The sequence below is a fragment of the Gracilinanus agilis genome, chromosome 5, assembly GCF_016433145.1.
Source record: "Gracilinanus agilis isolate LMUSP501 chromosome 5, AgileGrace, whole genome shotgun sequence".
In the NCBI taxonomy this organism is placed as follows: Eukaryota; Metazoa; Chordata; class Mammalia; order Didelphimorphia; family Didelphidae; genus Gracilinanus; species Gracilinanus agilis.
In genome coordinates this window covers 200,948,730-200,966,951 of record NC_058134.1, presented here as the reverse complement: position 1 = coordinate 200,966,951, position 18,222 = coordinate 200,948,730, and the positions used below count along the sequence as shown (strand labels likewise).

Below are 18,222 nucleotides of genomic sequence, written 5' to 3'. Positions count from 1 at the left end.
AAAGCATTTCCCTGCGGAAGATTGCCTGCAAAGTCGGGGGGGAGGGAAAGGGGGGGTCCTGTATCTTACGTAATTGCTCTGGGAGGATTCTGCGGTTAGTAAGTTCCTGCTTCCGTCACGAGCGTCGAAAGTTTGCATGGGGGAAGGGCGAAAGCTGGAAGATTAGCCCTGCAACCCGGAGCTGCTTCTCCGCAAAATCTAGCCCCTTCCTCCCTACCCGCCCCGAAGCTGACTCTGGAACTTGGTCCGGCAGCCTGAACCCAGCCCTTGGAGTCCTTGCGAAAAGGGTCACTTGCCTCACATCTGTCACTCAGGAGCCCGCAGAAGACTTGGGGAGATGCTGGGCGAGAGCCAAGACAGAGGTTTAGGTAACCCCCTGGAGACTGCGGGCTGTTAATCACCGCCCGGGAATCATGGAGACAGAAAGGTGGTATTCAGAGAATGGGCGGGATGCCGGATTTCCCTTTTGTTCAGCCTCGGGCTCCTGCGACAGAAAGTGTAATTTCCCTTCTGTCCCTTCCACCTCCCAGCTCGTGCTGAAGGTTTGAATTCCAGTGATTTCTAGCCAATCTGGAAGCAATGAAAAGTCATTATTATTATTATCATCATCATCATCATCATCATCATCATCATCGTGATTATATAATTCCACCCCTCCAGTTCCCCTCTCGCAATCATGGATTCATAGGATTTAGAGATGGAAAAGATTTTAGAAATCTTCTACTCCAACTATTTCATTTTTTAAAACTTATTTTATTCATTTATTTGTTTTTACATCATCCTCGTTTCTGAATATCTCTCTCCAATTCTGCTCAGCCAATCCATCCTTTGTAGCAGAGAATAAAACAGAGAGGAAAAGCAGTTTAGCAAAACTAAACAACACATCAAACTACTGACACTCATTCATATACCCCCAAAGGACCAGAATTCTCTCAGCTCTTCTTCACAGACAGGAGGTGGAACTGCAATTAAAACAAAGATCCTGAAAACATCTAGAGAGTAAATCCCAGGTCTGGGCAAATGCAGAGCTAGAAAGCAGAATGCTCGGTTGGAGGAGAGGCTAGTTCTCCTGGAACTTTGCTAGCAGCCTACTTACCCAAGGACTCAGCAAAGACACACTAAAGACCTCATCATGACTATGAGTGGCATAACTAAATATTGACTTGTTCAGTGAATGTGGAGGTGCAGTGGGAAGGCTTGGAGAAATGACCTCTTGAAGGCAATGACAAGATTTTTCTAGAGATCTCTTGGAAAGGACATTCTCCAACTTGGTACACCATAGCTCTTACTCTTAGACTTTTTTTTTTTTTAATCTCTTAGGTACTTGCTTTATTATTCATCTGCTGCTTACTTCTCTACCTTATAGCCAATACTTTTCCATTACTTGCTTCTTTCCCAATCCTATATTATTGACTGGACACCATAAGAGGGGCAGCTAGGTAGCAATGGATAGAACATCAGGCTTGGAGTAAGGAAGACTCATCTTCTGGCCTCAGTTACTTCTGTTTGTCTCAGTTCCTTGTGTATAAAATGAGGAGGAGAAGGAAATGACAAACCATTTGAGTTGGGTTTTTTTTTTTGCCAAGAAAACCACAAATGGGGGCCACAAAGGAGAAAAATTTGATTAAAATCACTGAACAACAAAAAGATATGTAAGAGCAAATTATTTTCAGTCCCCGACTCCTATTCTCTCATCCCCTTCCTCATTAACCCTTCTGCAAAATATCTTAGTCCAATCCACTCCTTTTACCATAGACTAGAAATCCTGTTGCATAGTAAGCAAAGTCCTGAACCTCTTTTTCTCATACTTCTTTCATCTACTAGCTTTCAATAAGATCCATTTCCCACCTGATGAAACTGCATCATCAATAGGTATACTCTTCAGCACTCACATTCCCCTGACATACTGGTTCTGGAGAGAGAGTTGAAATATTATTACTTTCCACCACATTCCCTTTATCCCAATAACTTTGCTTACATTCTAACAGGAAAGACAACGAATACCTCTATAATTATCTATAGAATAAATGTGAAGAGAAAAAAACCGCAAATAAATGCAAACTAGTTAGTTACCAGGTAATTCGGAAGAGAGACTATTAGAAGACCTCCTGCTTTAAAGTTCATTTAATTAAAATTTTTCATCCAATGCAGATCATCTTTTCCTCCAGTATTTTCTTTTTTCAACTTCAATATTAATGTTGAGGGCACTCCAATCCTCCTGGTAACCAGGCTAGCAACCTCAGTGCCATCTTCACTCTTCCCTTTCGCTTATTGTACATATTTGCCAATTCTCCTCTAGTTTACCTTCAAATTTCCCATATTCATTTTCTCTCCTTTCACTCTGGTGCAGACCTGCATAATCCCATGACTGTGTTATTGTGAAAGACATCTGCTTGGTCTTCCTGCCTCAAATTTCTTCTCTATTCCACTCCATCTCTCTATTCAGTTGCCAAACTGATCTTACAAAGTGACAATGCCATCCTTCTTACTGTGCCTTTTTGATGGTTGCCCCCCCCCCAACCCAGGAATGCTCTTCCTCTGCATCTCCACAGCCTGTTTTCCTTAATTCCCTTCAAGATGGTACAAACCTTCCATTGCTAGAGCCCTTTCCTCTGAGTTCGCCATTTACATTATATCTGCACTATTGTACATACACAGGTGTTTTTATGTTGTCTCTTCCATTAGAATGTGAACTCTTTGAGGACAGAGTATTTTTGTGCACCCCCAGCATGTAGCAGAATGATTGGCACATAGTAGGTTCTTGATAAATGTTTATTGGTTGAATCTTCAGTTAATACACAAAAACATTTGTGTATTTTTTTAAAGTTAACATTTTTTTTTCAGATTTGTAGCAAAGATGTTTATTTTCACCGAGAGAATTAAAAAACACAAGTGTGAAGAGGGTTAGATAGACCCAACCCCTTCTCTCAAAGAGAGTGGAGGAAGGTACAGGCTTATATAGTGTTTCAAGAAAAAGGAGAGGGGACTCTTTTAGGATTAGGTAATGTGAGAAATTTCTACCTAGCACTAGGAATATACTGTTAATCCTCTGGAATATACTTCAGGATGAGGATCAGATAAGATAAAGGGAAACCATGAACACTCTTCAGGACACATTGAAAGGGCTATTTGTCCATTGGCCAAAAAAATAAGAAAAAATTTAGTGGGATATAATTTTTGGTCCCAATCCATAGTGAGTTTCTTGACATAATATCCATGAAAACATTAAGAAAAAGAACTCATACAAATACAGGAAAACAAAAGGCCAATGCAATAAAAAATGAATATTAAACATTAACCAACATCAAGTCTTTTAGCATTTAAAAAGCCCATTCTCAATATCCAGAAATTTCATCTTGGGTCTCAAATGTCTTGTATGGTTGGTTGTATTATCTTCAAAAAAATCTTCTCTTTGGCCCTCCAGGGATAGGTCTCCTCCTAATAGATTGATTCTTTGGTTCCAAGTTACTTGCAGAGATTTCATAGATGTTTCTGCTGCATTTAAGAGATTTCATTCAGTTTTCTTCTCTTCTTTTTAATGATAAACTCATGTTAAAGATGTTGGAGTAGAACAGAGAATCTCAGAGTCACCATGAGAATCCTCTCTAACCAATATTAAAATATTGCCACAAAACAAATACAGGAGTGAAAGAACCAACAAGGAGACAGAGTAAAATAATTTTCAAGAAAAGAAAAACCCAAAAGGTAGGCAGAGAACATCTGGGGCACTGGGGTGAGAAGGGAGTAGAGTCAGAAAGATTATAGCAAGGAATGAAGAGCAAGCCATACATCTCTACCCTACATCTGCTGTCCCAGATTCTGAACCTAACTCAAGCCAACATTCAGACCCTGAGATCCTGCCTGGGCAAAAAGCGGTCCAAACCAACCCATACCCCTTGAAATTTCACACCTGTGGAGAACTCCAGGGTCTAAGCCCAGGGCTCTCTGTGCAGAAGTAGGCTGATTTGTGTGATCCCAGAGAGAAGCCAGGAGTCCCAGTTTGGGTTTAAGATGAGAACATAGAACATAGATGGAATAGCTGATAGTACTAAGTGGAACCTGGATCTTTTTGCCTAAAACTCAGGGCAGAGCTCTGGGACTGGGTGATCAAGGTGTGCCTAATTAGAACAAGTATACAGTAAGACCAAAAACTTACACCTAAGCCTGAGGCTACAATTTAAGTAGTTCCTGACCTGATCAAGATTAAAGTAAGACCAAAAGCTTACAACCAAGCCTAAGGCAAGTCTTTGAGCTATCAGGATCTCAAGAATTAATTGAATCATCAGGGGGAGAAGGGTTCTGAGAGCTCTCAACCCTTAGGCCATCACACCATCTTCAAAGAACTGAAACTGATAAAAATCCAGAAAATAAGCTGAGAATAGCATCAATGAAGGACTGAAGTTTAAGAGGGTACCCCAATCTCTCAGAAAACAGAGCCTACCTATAATTATGTAGGAAAAATGAACAAATGACCAAAAAAAAGCACCTAACTCTAAAGAATTTTTATGGAGACAAAGAGCAAGGTCCAAACAGAGAATGGGACAGTGAAAGCAAAGCAAGCACATGCAAAGTCCAAAAGAAAAATATATATTGGACACAGATCATAGAAACAATTATTGATTTCATTAAAGAGAATGACAATGAGGATACAACATATCAAAATCTATGGGATACAGCTAAAGCAGTACTCAGTGGAAAATTTATATCTGAGTGTCTATATCAACAAAATTGAAAGGGAGATCAATGAATTGGTCTTGCAACTTAAAAATTAGAAAAAAAGAAACAAATTAAAAACCCTCAGATAAAAACTAAATTGGAAATCCTAAAAATTAAAGGAGAAATCAATAAAATTGAAAGTAAAAGAACTATTGAATTAATAAATAAGACCAGGAGATGGTACTTTGAAAAAAATAAAATAAAGTACTAGTAAATCTAATAAATTCATGTTAGAACTTACACTGCGTAAAAGGGAATTCTTGGTTATCTTTGAGTTCACACTTGTGAAAAGGGAATCCTTTGTTCTCTTTGCCTAGTTGGAGTTAGCACTTTGGTTGGCAATAACTTTGAATTGACACAAGTTTGAACTAGATAGGAGAAGCTTGAAAATCACTTAGTGAATTCACACCCTACCTAGTGCTAGGTGAGAAGCCAACCAAGTACTTGGAGAGTTCCACTCTTTTTTCTAACTCAAACAGTCAGAAACTTGTTCATACCCTCAGAAAGTGTGAACCTTTTGATGTGCATTCACACCTCCAGAAGGTGTGAACTAGTTCCCACAAAGACCATCCCCTGGACAGTGCTAGACAATTTGGAAGCTGTGATTGGCCCCTGTTAAATGGGGGCAGGGACAGGAAACCACCATAAAAGCCATGAAGGCAGTCTGGTGAAAAAAGGCTGGTGAAAGGCTGGTGAAGGCTTCTGGAGAAGGAAATCTTCTGGCTGAGTCTTCTAGCTTTCCTGGTTCATGGAGACACTGAGACCTTGGTGAGACTGCTCTCAATATGTTCTTTGGAATTCCACATGATGAGTTTAAAGACTGAATCTTCTTGAACTTCTCTTAAGGAACTTCCCTTTAATAGAGACTCAAACCTTCATTCACCTCTGGCCCTCTGACCCTCTGACTCTCAGCTGAGGGTTAATTAGATTTACCTAGGGGATCATAGCAATTTACCTACTGTGTTAGAGTCCTATTTCCTTATTTCTTCTACCTCTTCTCAGTTGTAAATAAATTCCCATAAAAGTCAATTTTGACTTGAGGTTATTCCTTAATTGGAGAAATTTCCCCTGGTGAGTACCTTTTAATATATACGATCAAAAAACCCTTTTCCTCCTTACAGCTGGGAGGAACAACCTCTCAAAGATCTCAAAAGAATCTTGAACTTTAATGTGGCAAAGGCTCTTTTACTTGATCCTCATGAGAATGGGTACTCACAAGCCAGTTTTATAGGTGTTAAAGCCAGAAAGCAAGTACCAACATTTATTTAAATTTTTTTTTTAAATTTAAATTTTTTACCAACTACATGTAATAAATTTCCACACAAGTTTTCCCAAGTTATATGATTGAACCCATGTCCCTCCCTCCCTTCCCTTTCCTTGTGTTGGCAGGTGATTTGATCTGGGTTATACATGTATTATCATGCAAAACATATTTCCATATTATTCATTTTTTTAAAAAATTTTAAACTCTTAATTTCTGTGTATTGACTTATAGGTGGAAGATTGGTAAGGGTAGGCAATGGGGGTCAAGTGACTTGCCCAGGGTCACACAGCTGGGAAGTGTCTGAGGCCAGATTTCAACCTAGGACCTCCTGTCTCTAGGCCTGGCTCTCAATCCACTGAGCTACCCAGCTGCCCCCTCCATATTATTCATTTTTGTAAAAGAGTAATCGTCTAAAACTAAAACTTCAAAACATAAACCCAAATAAATAATTGAAAAATCATAGTTTTTGTCTGCATTCTGACTTCAACAGTTCTTTCTCTGGAGGTAGATAGCATTCTTTTTCATAAGTCCCTTAGATCAGAATTGTGTTAGATCACTGTATTGCTGAGAATAGTTAAGTCTTTTACAGTTGATCATCCCACAATATTGTTGTTACTGTGTACAGTGTTTTCCTGGTTCTGCATGTCACTCTTCATCAGTTCATAAAGGTTTCAAAAGACATTTATTAAGCACCTACTATGTGTCAGGCACTGTGCTAAGCACTGGGGGGACATAAAGAGAGGTAAAAGTCTCTGATTTCAAAGTACTCAGTCTAATGGGAGAGAAAATGCAAGTAGTTATGTACAAATATGCTACATACAGTATAAACAGGAAATAATCAACAGACAAAGCACTTAATAAATGCTTGTTGTTGGTGACACTTTTTCACCTGTCTCTGGACCTTTGTATTCCTCCTGACCTCAGTGAATTCTTCTTGTCTTTCAAGACCCAGATCAAGCACTACCTTCTCTGTAAATGAAGCCTTTCCTGACAACCCTAACTGTGAATATCCTCTCTCCCACATTTCCTTGTATCTAACTATTTTGTATTTATTTGTGTTTTTTCTCTTCATATTTAACCTATAGATAATTATATGGGTATTTGTTGTCTTTCCTTTTAGAATGCAAGCTTCCTGCAAATAGAGATTGTTTCAAGATATATGTTTTTATCTCCAACATGTTACATAGTGCCTGGCACATAGTAGTCATTTAATAAATGAGAATTGTTATAGTAAGTTGTTGGAGAAAATCTGCCAAGATGTACTATTAGCAAAACTCAAATATTCCAAGTTGATAATGTTTAAAAAATTCATATGAGAGAAGCAAATGTCTATGAAAGAATGCTAACAATATTAGGTCTTGCACTGCATGAAGGATAATATCTTAGGATAGGTACATGTTGATTTCAAATACTAATAATCAATCAAATAATCAATTCAAATACAAATAATCAAATACTAAATTCTCAACCTGAAGCATTTGAATCAAGGATGCAGATTTAAAAAACAAAATAAAGAAACCGCAACCTTTTGCTAAATATAGAAATAAATATCTAACAAAGATACATAAACATACATCCAGCAAGAATATATAGGTTTCGGCCTCAGCCACTTCCCAGCTGTGTGACCCTGGGCAAGTCACTTGACCCCCATTGCCCACCCTTACCACTCTTCCACCTATGAGACAATACACCGAAATTAAGGGTTTATAAAAAAAAAAAAAAGAATATATAGGTTTGAATTTTCAGATCTCTCTCCTATCCAGATGAACTCAAGCCAATAACAACAATAAATTTTGTGAAAAATAAAAATTTTCAAGTTCAAAGAGTTTTTCATATAAGATCCCCATTCCTACCATTACCCTAAGTGGGTTTGTGCATTTAGCCTATCCCAGTTCAGGTATCCAAGACTCAGGAATAGTTTTAAATCACTAATTCCATGTAGCCTAACCAGACTCTTGGGGCTCGAGGCCAGAATATAACAAATACAGTGAGCCAGACAGTGAAAAGTATGAAATAGGGCTGAAAAGGTAGATGCAAATCAGTTTGTGGAAGGCCTTAAAATATAAGCTGAGGAGTTTTTGTTATTGTTGTTTTTTTTTTTATCTTAAAGTCAATAGGGAGTTCCGTAAGATTTTTGAGCAGGAAATGACTTGATTAAACCTGTTCCTAAAGAAGAATATTTTGGCAGGTTTGTGGAGTATGGAATGAAGAAAGGAGAGACTAGTTTTAGAAGTTACTATAGTATGTAGGTGAGAGGTGGTGTGGGCCTGATCTAGTATTTATATGTGTTTTTTTTTTCTTTATATTTATTAGTATGACTGAAAAGGAGACAGAAGTAAGAGTTGTGAAGATAGAACTGAAAGGGCAGGGCAACTGAATGAATATGTGGGTGAGAAAGATGGATTATAGTGGAGCCATCAATAGAAATAAGTACATTTAGAGAGGGGAGAGTATTGAGGAGAAAGATAGTGAATTCTGAATATTGAGATGCTGATGAAACATCCATGTGAAAAGAGAAAGCAGGCATTTGAAAGTGTGAGACTGGAGTTAAGAAAGAGATGAGATCTAGATATGTAGATTGGGGTATTATCTGCATAGGGATAATAAGTGAATCTCTAGAAGCAGTTGAGAACCCTGAAAGAAAGAGGTAAAAAGATAAAAGGGCACAAGAAAGAGACTCATGTTCTCAAACTACTTACTGCTTTACAAATCCATTTCTTTTTTTTTTTTAAATATACATATATATATCATATATATTGCTTTTAAAAATATGAATAAATTCAACATTTCATGTTATTTTCAAAACTGTCCTGCATGTCTGTGCTTCTCTCTGAAATTTCTTCTGTTCTTGTTTGTTTTTTTGAAATGTTTTGGTGGTTCTTTTTTATTTTTGACATTAGGATGGTTAGATTCCTCCCCCAAAGTCCTCCCTGGCCAATTAAAAAGGATGGTGATGGGGGGACCCATTGTAGCAAATAAGCATTGACAAGCAAAATAAATACACACGGTGGCTATGTTTAAAAATGTATGGCTAATGAATAATATGGAAATAGGAATTGGGAAATGGGATTTTAGTGATAATAATGTATAACCCAGTGAAATTGCTTGTCAACTCTGGGAGAAGGGAGGGAAGATTGGAGGGAGACAACAAAAATCATGTAACCATGGAAAATAATTTTTAATGGCTTTTTTTTTGAGATTGGGTCTAATATTACTCATTCCAGAGGTGTAAAATGCATTATCATATATCCTCTGATATCTCTGTCAGATTATTTTTAACTTTTCAGGGTAAGTTAGTTTTGTTTATTACTCTATGCCTTGTGCCTTTCAGAATTTTGTATCCCAAGATCTATAGTTAAAGTTGCTAGGTCTTGGGCAATTCTGACTGAAGTTCCTTAGAACTTGAACTCTTTTTTTCTGCCTGACTACAGTATATATTTTTACATATTCTTTGATCTAGAACAGGGGTCAGCAACCTTTTTGGCCGTGAGGGCCATAAACGCCACATTTTTTAAAATGTAATTTCATGAGAGCCGTACAGTGCTCACAGTGCTGCTCCTGTAACAGCGCCTGAAAAAAAATGGACTTTATGGCTCCTGCAGAAAGAGCCATACGTTGCCGACCCCTGATCTAGAAGATCTGGGTTTTGGTTATAATGTCTTGAGACTTTTCTTTTGAAGAATTCTTTCAGGAAATGATCAGTTGATTTTTCTTGTTTTCATTTCCCTTCTATTAAAAATATTTTTATTGATGGTTTTTCTTTATATACCAGATTTTAACCGTATCCCTATTCTACTCATAAAAAAAGAGGGACAAAATAAAAAATTCTGGAAAACTTACCAATACATAAAAAATTGATGTTAAATGCAATGTTCCACTTCCATGTTACCCTTTCTTTTAGAAAAGAGAAAAGTCTTCTGATTTTGTCATTTCAAAACATTCCTTTCCAAGCATTTTTGTGTTGTTCTTTCCATTTACATTGCTATAGGCTTTGGATATATTGTGTTCCTTGCTTGGCTTACTCTACTTTTCATTATTTGATGTAAGCATTACAGGCTTCACTGTATTCATTATGTTTATTGTAGTAACATTTTATTAAGTAAGTATATAATAAAAATCATGATATCTAAACTTTATGTAGCCTTTACTATGAGCCAGGCACTATGCTAAATGTTTTACAATGATCATTTCAACTGATCCTTCCAACAACCCTGAGAGGTAAATGCTATTATTATCTACATTTTACCAATGAAGAAACTGAAGCAAACAGAGGTGAAGTGACTTTCCCAGGAACACACAGCTAGTAAATGAAACTGGGTTTGAATTCAGGTCTTCTTGACTACATTCTCAGCACTCTATGTATTGTGCCACCTTAGCTACCCCATATCACACATAAAGTTCAATCGATCACCATCTACTTGTTCTCTGCCACCACAAACAGTGCTGCAACAATTATTTGAGTATATATGGAGCCTCCTTGGGTATTTGCCTAGCAATGGAATCTTTGGGCCAAAAATTGTGGCTGTTTTAACCACTCTATTTGTATAATTCCAATTTACTTTCCAGAATAGTTATTTATGCCATTTTCCCTTGACCCCTCCATTGTCAACTATTCCCATCTTTTGTCACCTTAGTCAATTTGCTGGGAGTGAAACCTCAGAATTAAAAAAAAAATGTGTTTCTCTCATTATTAGTGACAGATCATTCTTTAGGATTCCTAATTTGAGAACTGTTTGTTTTTTATCTTCTGACCATTTATTTACTAGCAAATGAAATTTAGTATTTTTTGTTAGTTATCTATGTATCTTGGATATTAGACCCTGGTCAGAGATATTTGATAGAAAATATTTTTCTGTGATTTTTAATATTCAGATCATATATCCATTTTGAATTTATTGTGAAATATGTACAAAATGTTGGTCTAAACCCAATTTCTTCCAGACTGTTTTCCAGTTTTCCCTAATAGTTCTTATCAAATGGAGGGTTCTTTCATAAGAAACTCATGCTTTGGGTTTACATAGTACTCAATCACTGAGATCCTTTATCTCTGAGTCTCCCTTCTCTAGTCTTTTTCACTGATTTATCTTTTCTATTTTTAAACAGTATGAAATGATTTTGACAATTTCCCCTTTATTAGATTATAGTATGATCTAAGGTCTGGAAATGTTGTTCCCCCTCCATTCCTATGTTTTTTTCCATTACTTCCATTGGTATTCTAGCTTTTAAAAATCATATTAAAGGACCAAAGAAAGCATCGTATGCAATAGAAATGTGGTAGAACAGGGGTTCTTCACTTTTTGTGTGTCATGGAAGCCTACAGAAGTCTCTGAATCCCTTCTCAGAATAATATTTGTTGTCTATATTCAGACTTGAAGGAAATGTTGTATTTCAGTTAGAGATTAGTAAATATAAAGATGCAATTTTTTTCCCCATCCAAGTTCCCAGTCTTCCTGAAATGTATAAACCTTAAGTTAAGAAGCTCAACATTAGAAGCTTTTTCAAGTTAACCCACTTTCTTTATTATTATTTTATATAGATGCAGAAACAATAGCAATCACAATAAGACAAGAGAGTATTTAAAGTCAAAAAGTTGGTAAAGTGGAGATAAAAATCTCCCCATTTGCTCATGACATAATGGTTGACTTAGAAAATCTTAAGGAATCAGAAAAGATTCTAAATGAGACAATTAATTGCGTCCCCAAAATTGCAAGTTACAAGATAAAGCCACAAAAATCAATATCCATGCCCATGCAAAAGAATAAGAAAAGGAGAAGAGAGTCTCTGTCTACTCCTTTCTGCCCTCCCATCATTGACCACGGGAAGACTTTCTTTAAAAATCTGGAAGATTTTGAACTCTCCGTGGGGAACCTAGTGGAGTCCCTGGAACCAACTAGTTGAAAACAGTGCCTATATCAGGAGCTGAGGACAATTAGAAACAGTAAGGAAATCTGGCTTCAGGATCCTACAGTGAACCTAGCAGAAAGTTATACTCTATATGGAAAACCTCATGAGGCCTCTATTAAGGGGAGAAAAAGACTTCTAGTAAAGGGACTTCTACTCTTGTTGGCTCCAGATAGAGATTGATAGGCTACAGGTATTTGTGGCCTGCCAGTGGACATGTGGGGAGGCTTTCATCTTGTTCACTTATCCTGGCACTGGCTTTTCTTTCTGATCCCCTTTATTACCTATGGGCTTCTGGTTGACTTTTCCCGAGTTGTAGGATGACAAAGTCACTCGTAGTTTCTCACTGGATTTCTTGATTATCATTAGGTCTGGTGTTATTTTTTGTTTGTGGCTGGAATAGGTGTATGGGAATGTGGGTACCTGCCTCTGTTTAAGCAGCCACCTTGGTTAAACATTTAACACAAACATTCTCTCAGGGCTGTTATGCCTCTGCACCATATATCATTAGGATTTCAGAAGAAGTAAAATTAATCCAAAGGCAATAGAAAAAATATGACAGGGAGTCTAAATGTATTGTAGTATGTCACCAATAATAACATGCATGGGAAATGGGCTGAAAGACATCATTAAGAACATATATGACTGGAGAGAAAGAAGGACTGGCTATATAATGAAAGACAAAAGATGAGCAAGTGGAGTGATACACTCACATAATGAAAGAAAAGGAGGAGGGCCTCTAGCACACTGCTCGGAAGGGAAAATGAGGACAAGAAATACATAGGCTAAGGCATTGAAGGATTGTGATTTATACTGGTAGAGAGAATAAAATGACAAATTCGTTAAAATAATTAGAAATATCCTCCTGAGTAAAGAAAAGAGTTTGGAAGTTAAACATTGTTTGCTTTAGCAAAGACTCAAATAGAATTCTATAGGAATAACTTATTGAAATAAATAATTATGATTTTTGTATTGACTAAGGACAGATGGGTTCAACTTCAGAGCCATTAGTAATATTAATACCAGATAGCTCATGTTTTACCACATAAATTTGGCAACATCTAGATCTGGCTCATTTCTAGGGTATTCAAGCCAACTCCCCTCTAAGCAACCAAAGCTCCTATTCAACATTTAAACAGGCAATATTTATGCATGTAACTCAAGAGAATTTGCTTGCCTATTTATTTCATTGAAATTACTACTTTCCTTTGGGTCTGAGGAAATGATTCAAAGAGAGGGAGAGCCTGGAAGAGCAATTTTTGATATCCAAATATGTAAAAAAGGATTTCCCATCTTCCCATATGAAATTAGGATGCTCTCTCCTCTCTCTTTCTCTGTCTCTCCAGTAGGTAGCACAATAGGAAAATAGGGACTTTCTTTTCCTTCTTTCTTTCTTTCTTTCTTTCTTTCTTTCTTTCTTTCTTTCTTTCTTTCTTTCTTTCTTTCTTTCTTTCTTTCTTTCTTTCTTTCTTTCTTTCTTTTTCTCATGAAATGGCAGTGCTGTTATGCGTGGCTAGTATAAGCAGGATTTTGGAATGGGCTGAAATGTGCCTTGAGATCCAGAGCTATGACTAGCAGCCTTCCAGATTGGGGGCAAGCAAGGAGATTCAGTAACTCCCATTCCTTTTGTTTGTCTGCTGTCTGGTGAATTTAGGGAAATGTCACCTTTTCTGTTTTGCTTTTAAACCAAGAGCCTCAGATGGGTGGAGTGGCCATTCTCCCATCCCTCATGACTTCTCAGAAGAGTTTTGGATGAATTCGATTAGGAGCATTCCCATTTATACTGAAGACTGGGAGGAGTGGCAGTAAAGGAGAAAGCATATGTATTTCTTTTGCATTTTATTTTATTGTTAAAAACTATTTGTTGGCAATTTGCTAATTTCTGAGAATCACTGAAGTGTCCCGAGAGAATGGGCTACCCTAGGGCCGAGGGCTCTGAGGAATAAGTAGGAGAGTTCATATTTAAGCGTTTCATCAGAATTTCTTTTCATGTCGTTTAAGTTGGAAGCCGGCTGGCTAGGGCTGTGCCCAAGCCAAACAGGACGAAATACTGTTTGACAAGTTGGGGGCAGGGACCAATCAGGCTTGTTCAGGGTCGCGACACTCAAAAGTCAGCTCACGTTCCGGGCGAGACTAAAAGAAAAGCTCCTGCAGCTTGCCACCTGGTGGCCAAGTCAGACATTGCACCCAAAGCTCTTTTACACTCCCTGGGGTTGGACAATTAACCCCAAGCTGGCGGAGAGCCGTCTCCCAGTATGGACGCAGGAAACAGCATTGCGTCTAAATGTCGCATACAGAACAGTCCTGACCACGGAGAAGGCTCGGCTACCCCTGAGTCGATGCAGCTGGGAAATGGGGATGGTACGCCTTCCTTTAGCCCGTTCCCTCCAGCACCAGCAGAATGGCCAACCATCTCTTTTCCAGTAGGATTCTGACTCATTGGGAAAGACTGAGCAAGGAGCCCCAAAGTGTGTGGAGGTGGCTTCTCTGGCCCTACGGCAAGCAGAGGTCAGGGTCCACCCGTTCCCTATTATTCCAGCTTCTTTTCAGCTTGCCTAAGGGGCTTCTGCCCTATTAAGTTCCATACTGTATTACATTGTGGTGCAATGCAAAGAAGTAGAAGGTCTAGGGTTAGGTTCCAGTTCTGACATTTAATCTGAGTCTCAGTTTCTTCATCTGTACAATGGGTATAAGAATATTCTTATTATAGGACAGTAAGGAAAGCACTTGAAAGGATTATCCCAAAGGAAAAACACTGATTTAACCAGTGACTCATGTACAGAGTGTCCCAAAAGTTTTATGGGAGTTTTAAGCATTAATAGCTTGGAGACTTTTGAAACACTCTATCTTTAGTTCTTGTCTCTTTAAATAGGAGGTAAGGTAAAGGCAAGCATTTTTACTTCTTTTATACAGGTAGAGAGCTATTGGACACAGAGTTCTAGGATAGTAGCATTAAGAGGTGGACAGGACCTGTGAGAACATCTAAGCCAACTTCCTCATTTTACAGAGAAAGAAATGAAGCCCAGAGTTTGTGTCTTACCCAAAGCCATACAAGTATTGAATCATAAGAGTGACAGGCATAATACTCAAGATCCAATCCTCCCTCCATTATATTGGACCAACTGTCTTGAGTTAGACTCTCTAAATATAGCATTGTGATTCTGAATAAAAGTTATAAGTAATCTGGTTTCATAGATGTGTGAATTTGAGTGAATACCTTCTTATTTCTGTTCTTTTAGTGTCCTCTAGCATTCTTTAGGATGGATGGAGTGTTCAGGAAAGACACCTGGGCTTGCAGAAACCTTTTCAGGGTTTCTTTTGTCCTTTGGTGTCCACCTTCCACCCAGCTCTCACAAATGGCTCCAAGAAGCTGTATTATGTGCTACTAGTGACTAATCATACCCCAGTAAACAATCTTGAAAGGTGGACTAAATCAGGTTGAGAATAACAGGCAGGCCTTTTGGGGAAGATGTCTACCCCAAGCTTGTAAAGATTTTCCCCAGCAGAATGAGCAGATGAGAAAAATTTGTTCTAATATCCGTGAAGGTGGTGAAAGCAGGCCCTGTGGATGGTTTAGAGTCTAAAGTTTAGACCTTAGTCAGACATCAAATACACCATTCATTGCATTCCAGGCCATGGATAGTTGCCTTGACTTTTGTCTTACCACTGGATTTTGATAATCTGGGAGAAAGAGTGAAATTGATGATTTTGTTCAGTTCTGTCTTACTTAAATCCAATTCACAGACACGTCAAAACATCACCCCATGATGTCACTGGTCCTCTTTGAAAACATAGGACAAACCACAAGTGCTTCCTTTTGTAAAAATGAGAGATTTAAATTGAATGGGCTCTAATGCAGATGTGTTCTGGTTAATGTTTAACAACTGACTCTCAGGGGGGGAAAATGAATATAGGACACATTTTTTTTTAAAACCCTTACCTTCCGTCTTGGAGTCAATACTGTGTATTGGTTCCAAGGCAGAAGAGTGGTAAGGGTGGGCAATGGGGGTCAAGTGCCTTGCCCAGGGTCACACAGCTGGGAAGTGTCTGAGGTCAGATTTGAACCTAGGACCTCCAGTCTCTAGGCCTGGCTCTCAATCCACTGAGCTACCCAGCTGCCCCCTAGGACACATTTTTAAGTTTAATCTGCATTTCCTCCTTCACTCCCTTAAAGTGAGACAATCAACAAAACAATAAATCAAGCCCTCCTCTGTAGTGTTTGCCAGTTTCTGAGGTATAAATGTTCATCCTAAAAATTTGAGTCTGTTCTCTTGTTGTCTGTTCAGGGTGGCTTCTAGCATGTCCCTGCTCAAAGGGTGGTTTCCAGCTCTAAAATTCTGTGAATCTGTGAAATAAGGGTAGTTTGGTAAGGAATTGCTCAAAAGAAGGGAAATGAAGTGAGTGGCTGTAACTGATTAGGGTTATATGTATAGGGTACATACATACATATCCTATATTTACCATGGAGTAACATTTAAAGGTGTGTGAAAAAATGCTTCAGAAATTATAGTGTTATATGAATACAAGTTGGTCTTATTACTACTATTAATCTTTTTCTGCGCTCTGTACTGTGGTATTTTTTTTAAATGGCATGTTACAGGAGAGTTGTGGAAAGATAGATGAGGCTGTATACAGTAATAGAAACATTGTTCAATGATCAGCTGTGAAGCAAGATCCCAAGATAATCCCAAGGGACTCTTGGAGGAAAATGCTGTCCATAGCCAGAGGAAGAACTATCAGAGTCTGAATGTAGATCAAAGCATGCCACTTTCCGCTTTATTTCAGGAGTAGTTTTTCTGTGATATGTGTTTTCTTTCACAGCCTGAGGAATATGGAAATATGTAATCCATGACAACTCGGGTATAACCTATATCAGACTATTTAATGCCTCAAGGAGGGAGGGAGAGAATCTGAATCGAAAAATGTTAGATAACAATTGTCAAAACTTATTTCTACATGTAATTAAAGGGAAAAAAAGCAAGAAAAAGTTATGTGAGGGATGTGAGATGAAATATAAAACCAGAATTAATTGTGTTTAAAGATCTAAAGTGGATTAAATAATCAGCAGATACAAATCAGATATAGATTAATTGAGCTGTTTCATCCCCTTCCTTCCATAATCTACCCAACTGGATCTATATTCTTACCTATTATACTACCCTTTTAAAAAATAACAAATGAAAATCTGGGGCATGTATCAAAAAAATACGTTTTAAACTAAAAGCCATCCAAAGACCTTAAAAGCCTAACAAGAATACGTTTGGATTTTTATAGGAAATATGTAGAAAATGAAAAAAAGGCAAAATGAGGCAAGAAGGCAAAAGGCTGCCTCAGGACCCAATGAGTTCCCTCTAACTAGCGGCTTTCTAGCAATGGCTGGACCACCGCAGTCCGGGACTTAGCAGAAAGGATACTTTTTCATCTACGAGGTGCAAAACGTGGTTTCTGAGATACTTCTCCCAAAGTTCCATAACCCACGTTTCAACTTCCTACATGTTTTACTCATTCGGCTTTTGCAGAGAGAGTTTTCCTTTGAGCTCTCCGGCTCAATCTCGAACGCTTGAAGCCTCCAGCATTTAAGACGGCCCTCAGCCAGTTGGGTCCTTTAAGGTGGCCCTTGCCCTAGGAGGCGGCGCTGAGCTTTTAAAGCAGTTCAGGTTCCACGGTCGTTGCCCTCTGAAGAGGCTCTGTTCCTTTAAGACCGCTCTGGCCCTTAAAGGCAATGCTGGTCTTTTAAGGTGGCTTCAGCCGTGCCGGGCTTTCTGTCTCCAGTCTGCCGCAGTTCTTCCTTAAGCCGCCGGAACTGACCCGTTCCTAAAGCCGGTGCTGCTGCCTCTCAACCCGGAAGGAGCGAGCGAGAGCTGGAGCGAAATCGGGCGCATGCCCCTGCCTGGGCTGCCTTGTGGGGGTGTTCCCGCGCCCGCCTCCGCCCCCTCAGTTAGCCTCGGCTGCTGCCGCACCTTGCAGAGGGTTTGGGGACGCACTGTTGCCTTACCCGATCCTAACCGCTGAGTGACGCGGGGGGGCTCCGGTTGGAGCCTCGGTTTTGGAAGCCGGGGCCCTTCTTTCCTGCCGCCCCCGCCCAGTTTGAGGGCGGGCCCGGCTCCCGGTCCAGCCCCGGGGAGCTAGGGCCCCGCTGCCCCCGCACGTGCCGGTTGCCTATTCTCCCGGCTTCCGAGGCCGCCATGGGAAATGAACAGAGCACAGAAGCCGAGAGCAGACCCCACGACCTGAGCGCCTCAGGTCGGTGTCCTCGCGCTTGTCACCGCTTTCTCCCTCCCCATTCCCAGCTCCTCGGGCGGGGGCGGAGAGGGGGTTGCTAGGTAACCCTGTGGAGCATC

At 39.2% G+C, this 18,222-nt stretch overlaps 1 protein-coding gene across 1 annotated transcript in view; it reads left to right on the top strand.

The window, feature by feature from the left end:
- Positions 1-17,811: 17,811 nt before the first annotated feature.
- Positions 17,812-18,222, top strand: part of BORCS5 (BLOC-1 related complex subunit 5) — a 70,262-nt gene continuing 69,851 nt past the window's right edge. Inside the window, exon 1 of the mRNA XM_044678806.1 lies at positions 17,812-18,124. Coding sequence (XP_044534741.1) covers positions 18,067-18,124 — 58 coding nt within the window. The 5' untranslated portion in view covers positions 17,812-18,066. The remainder of the gene's footprint in view (positions 18,125-18,222) is intronic.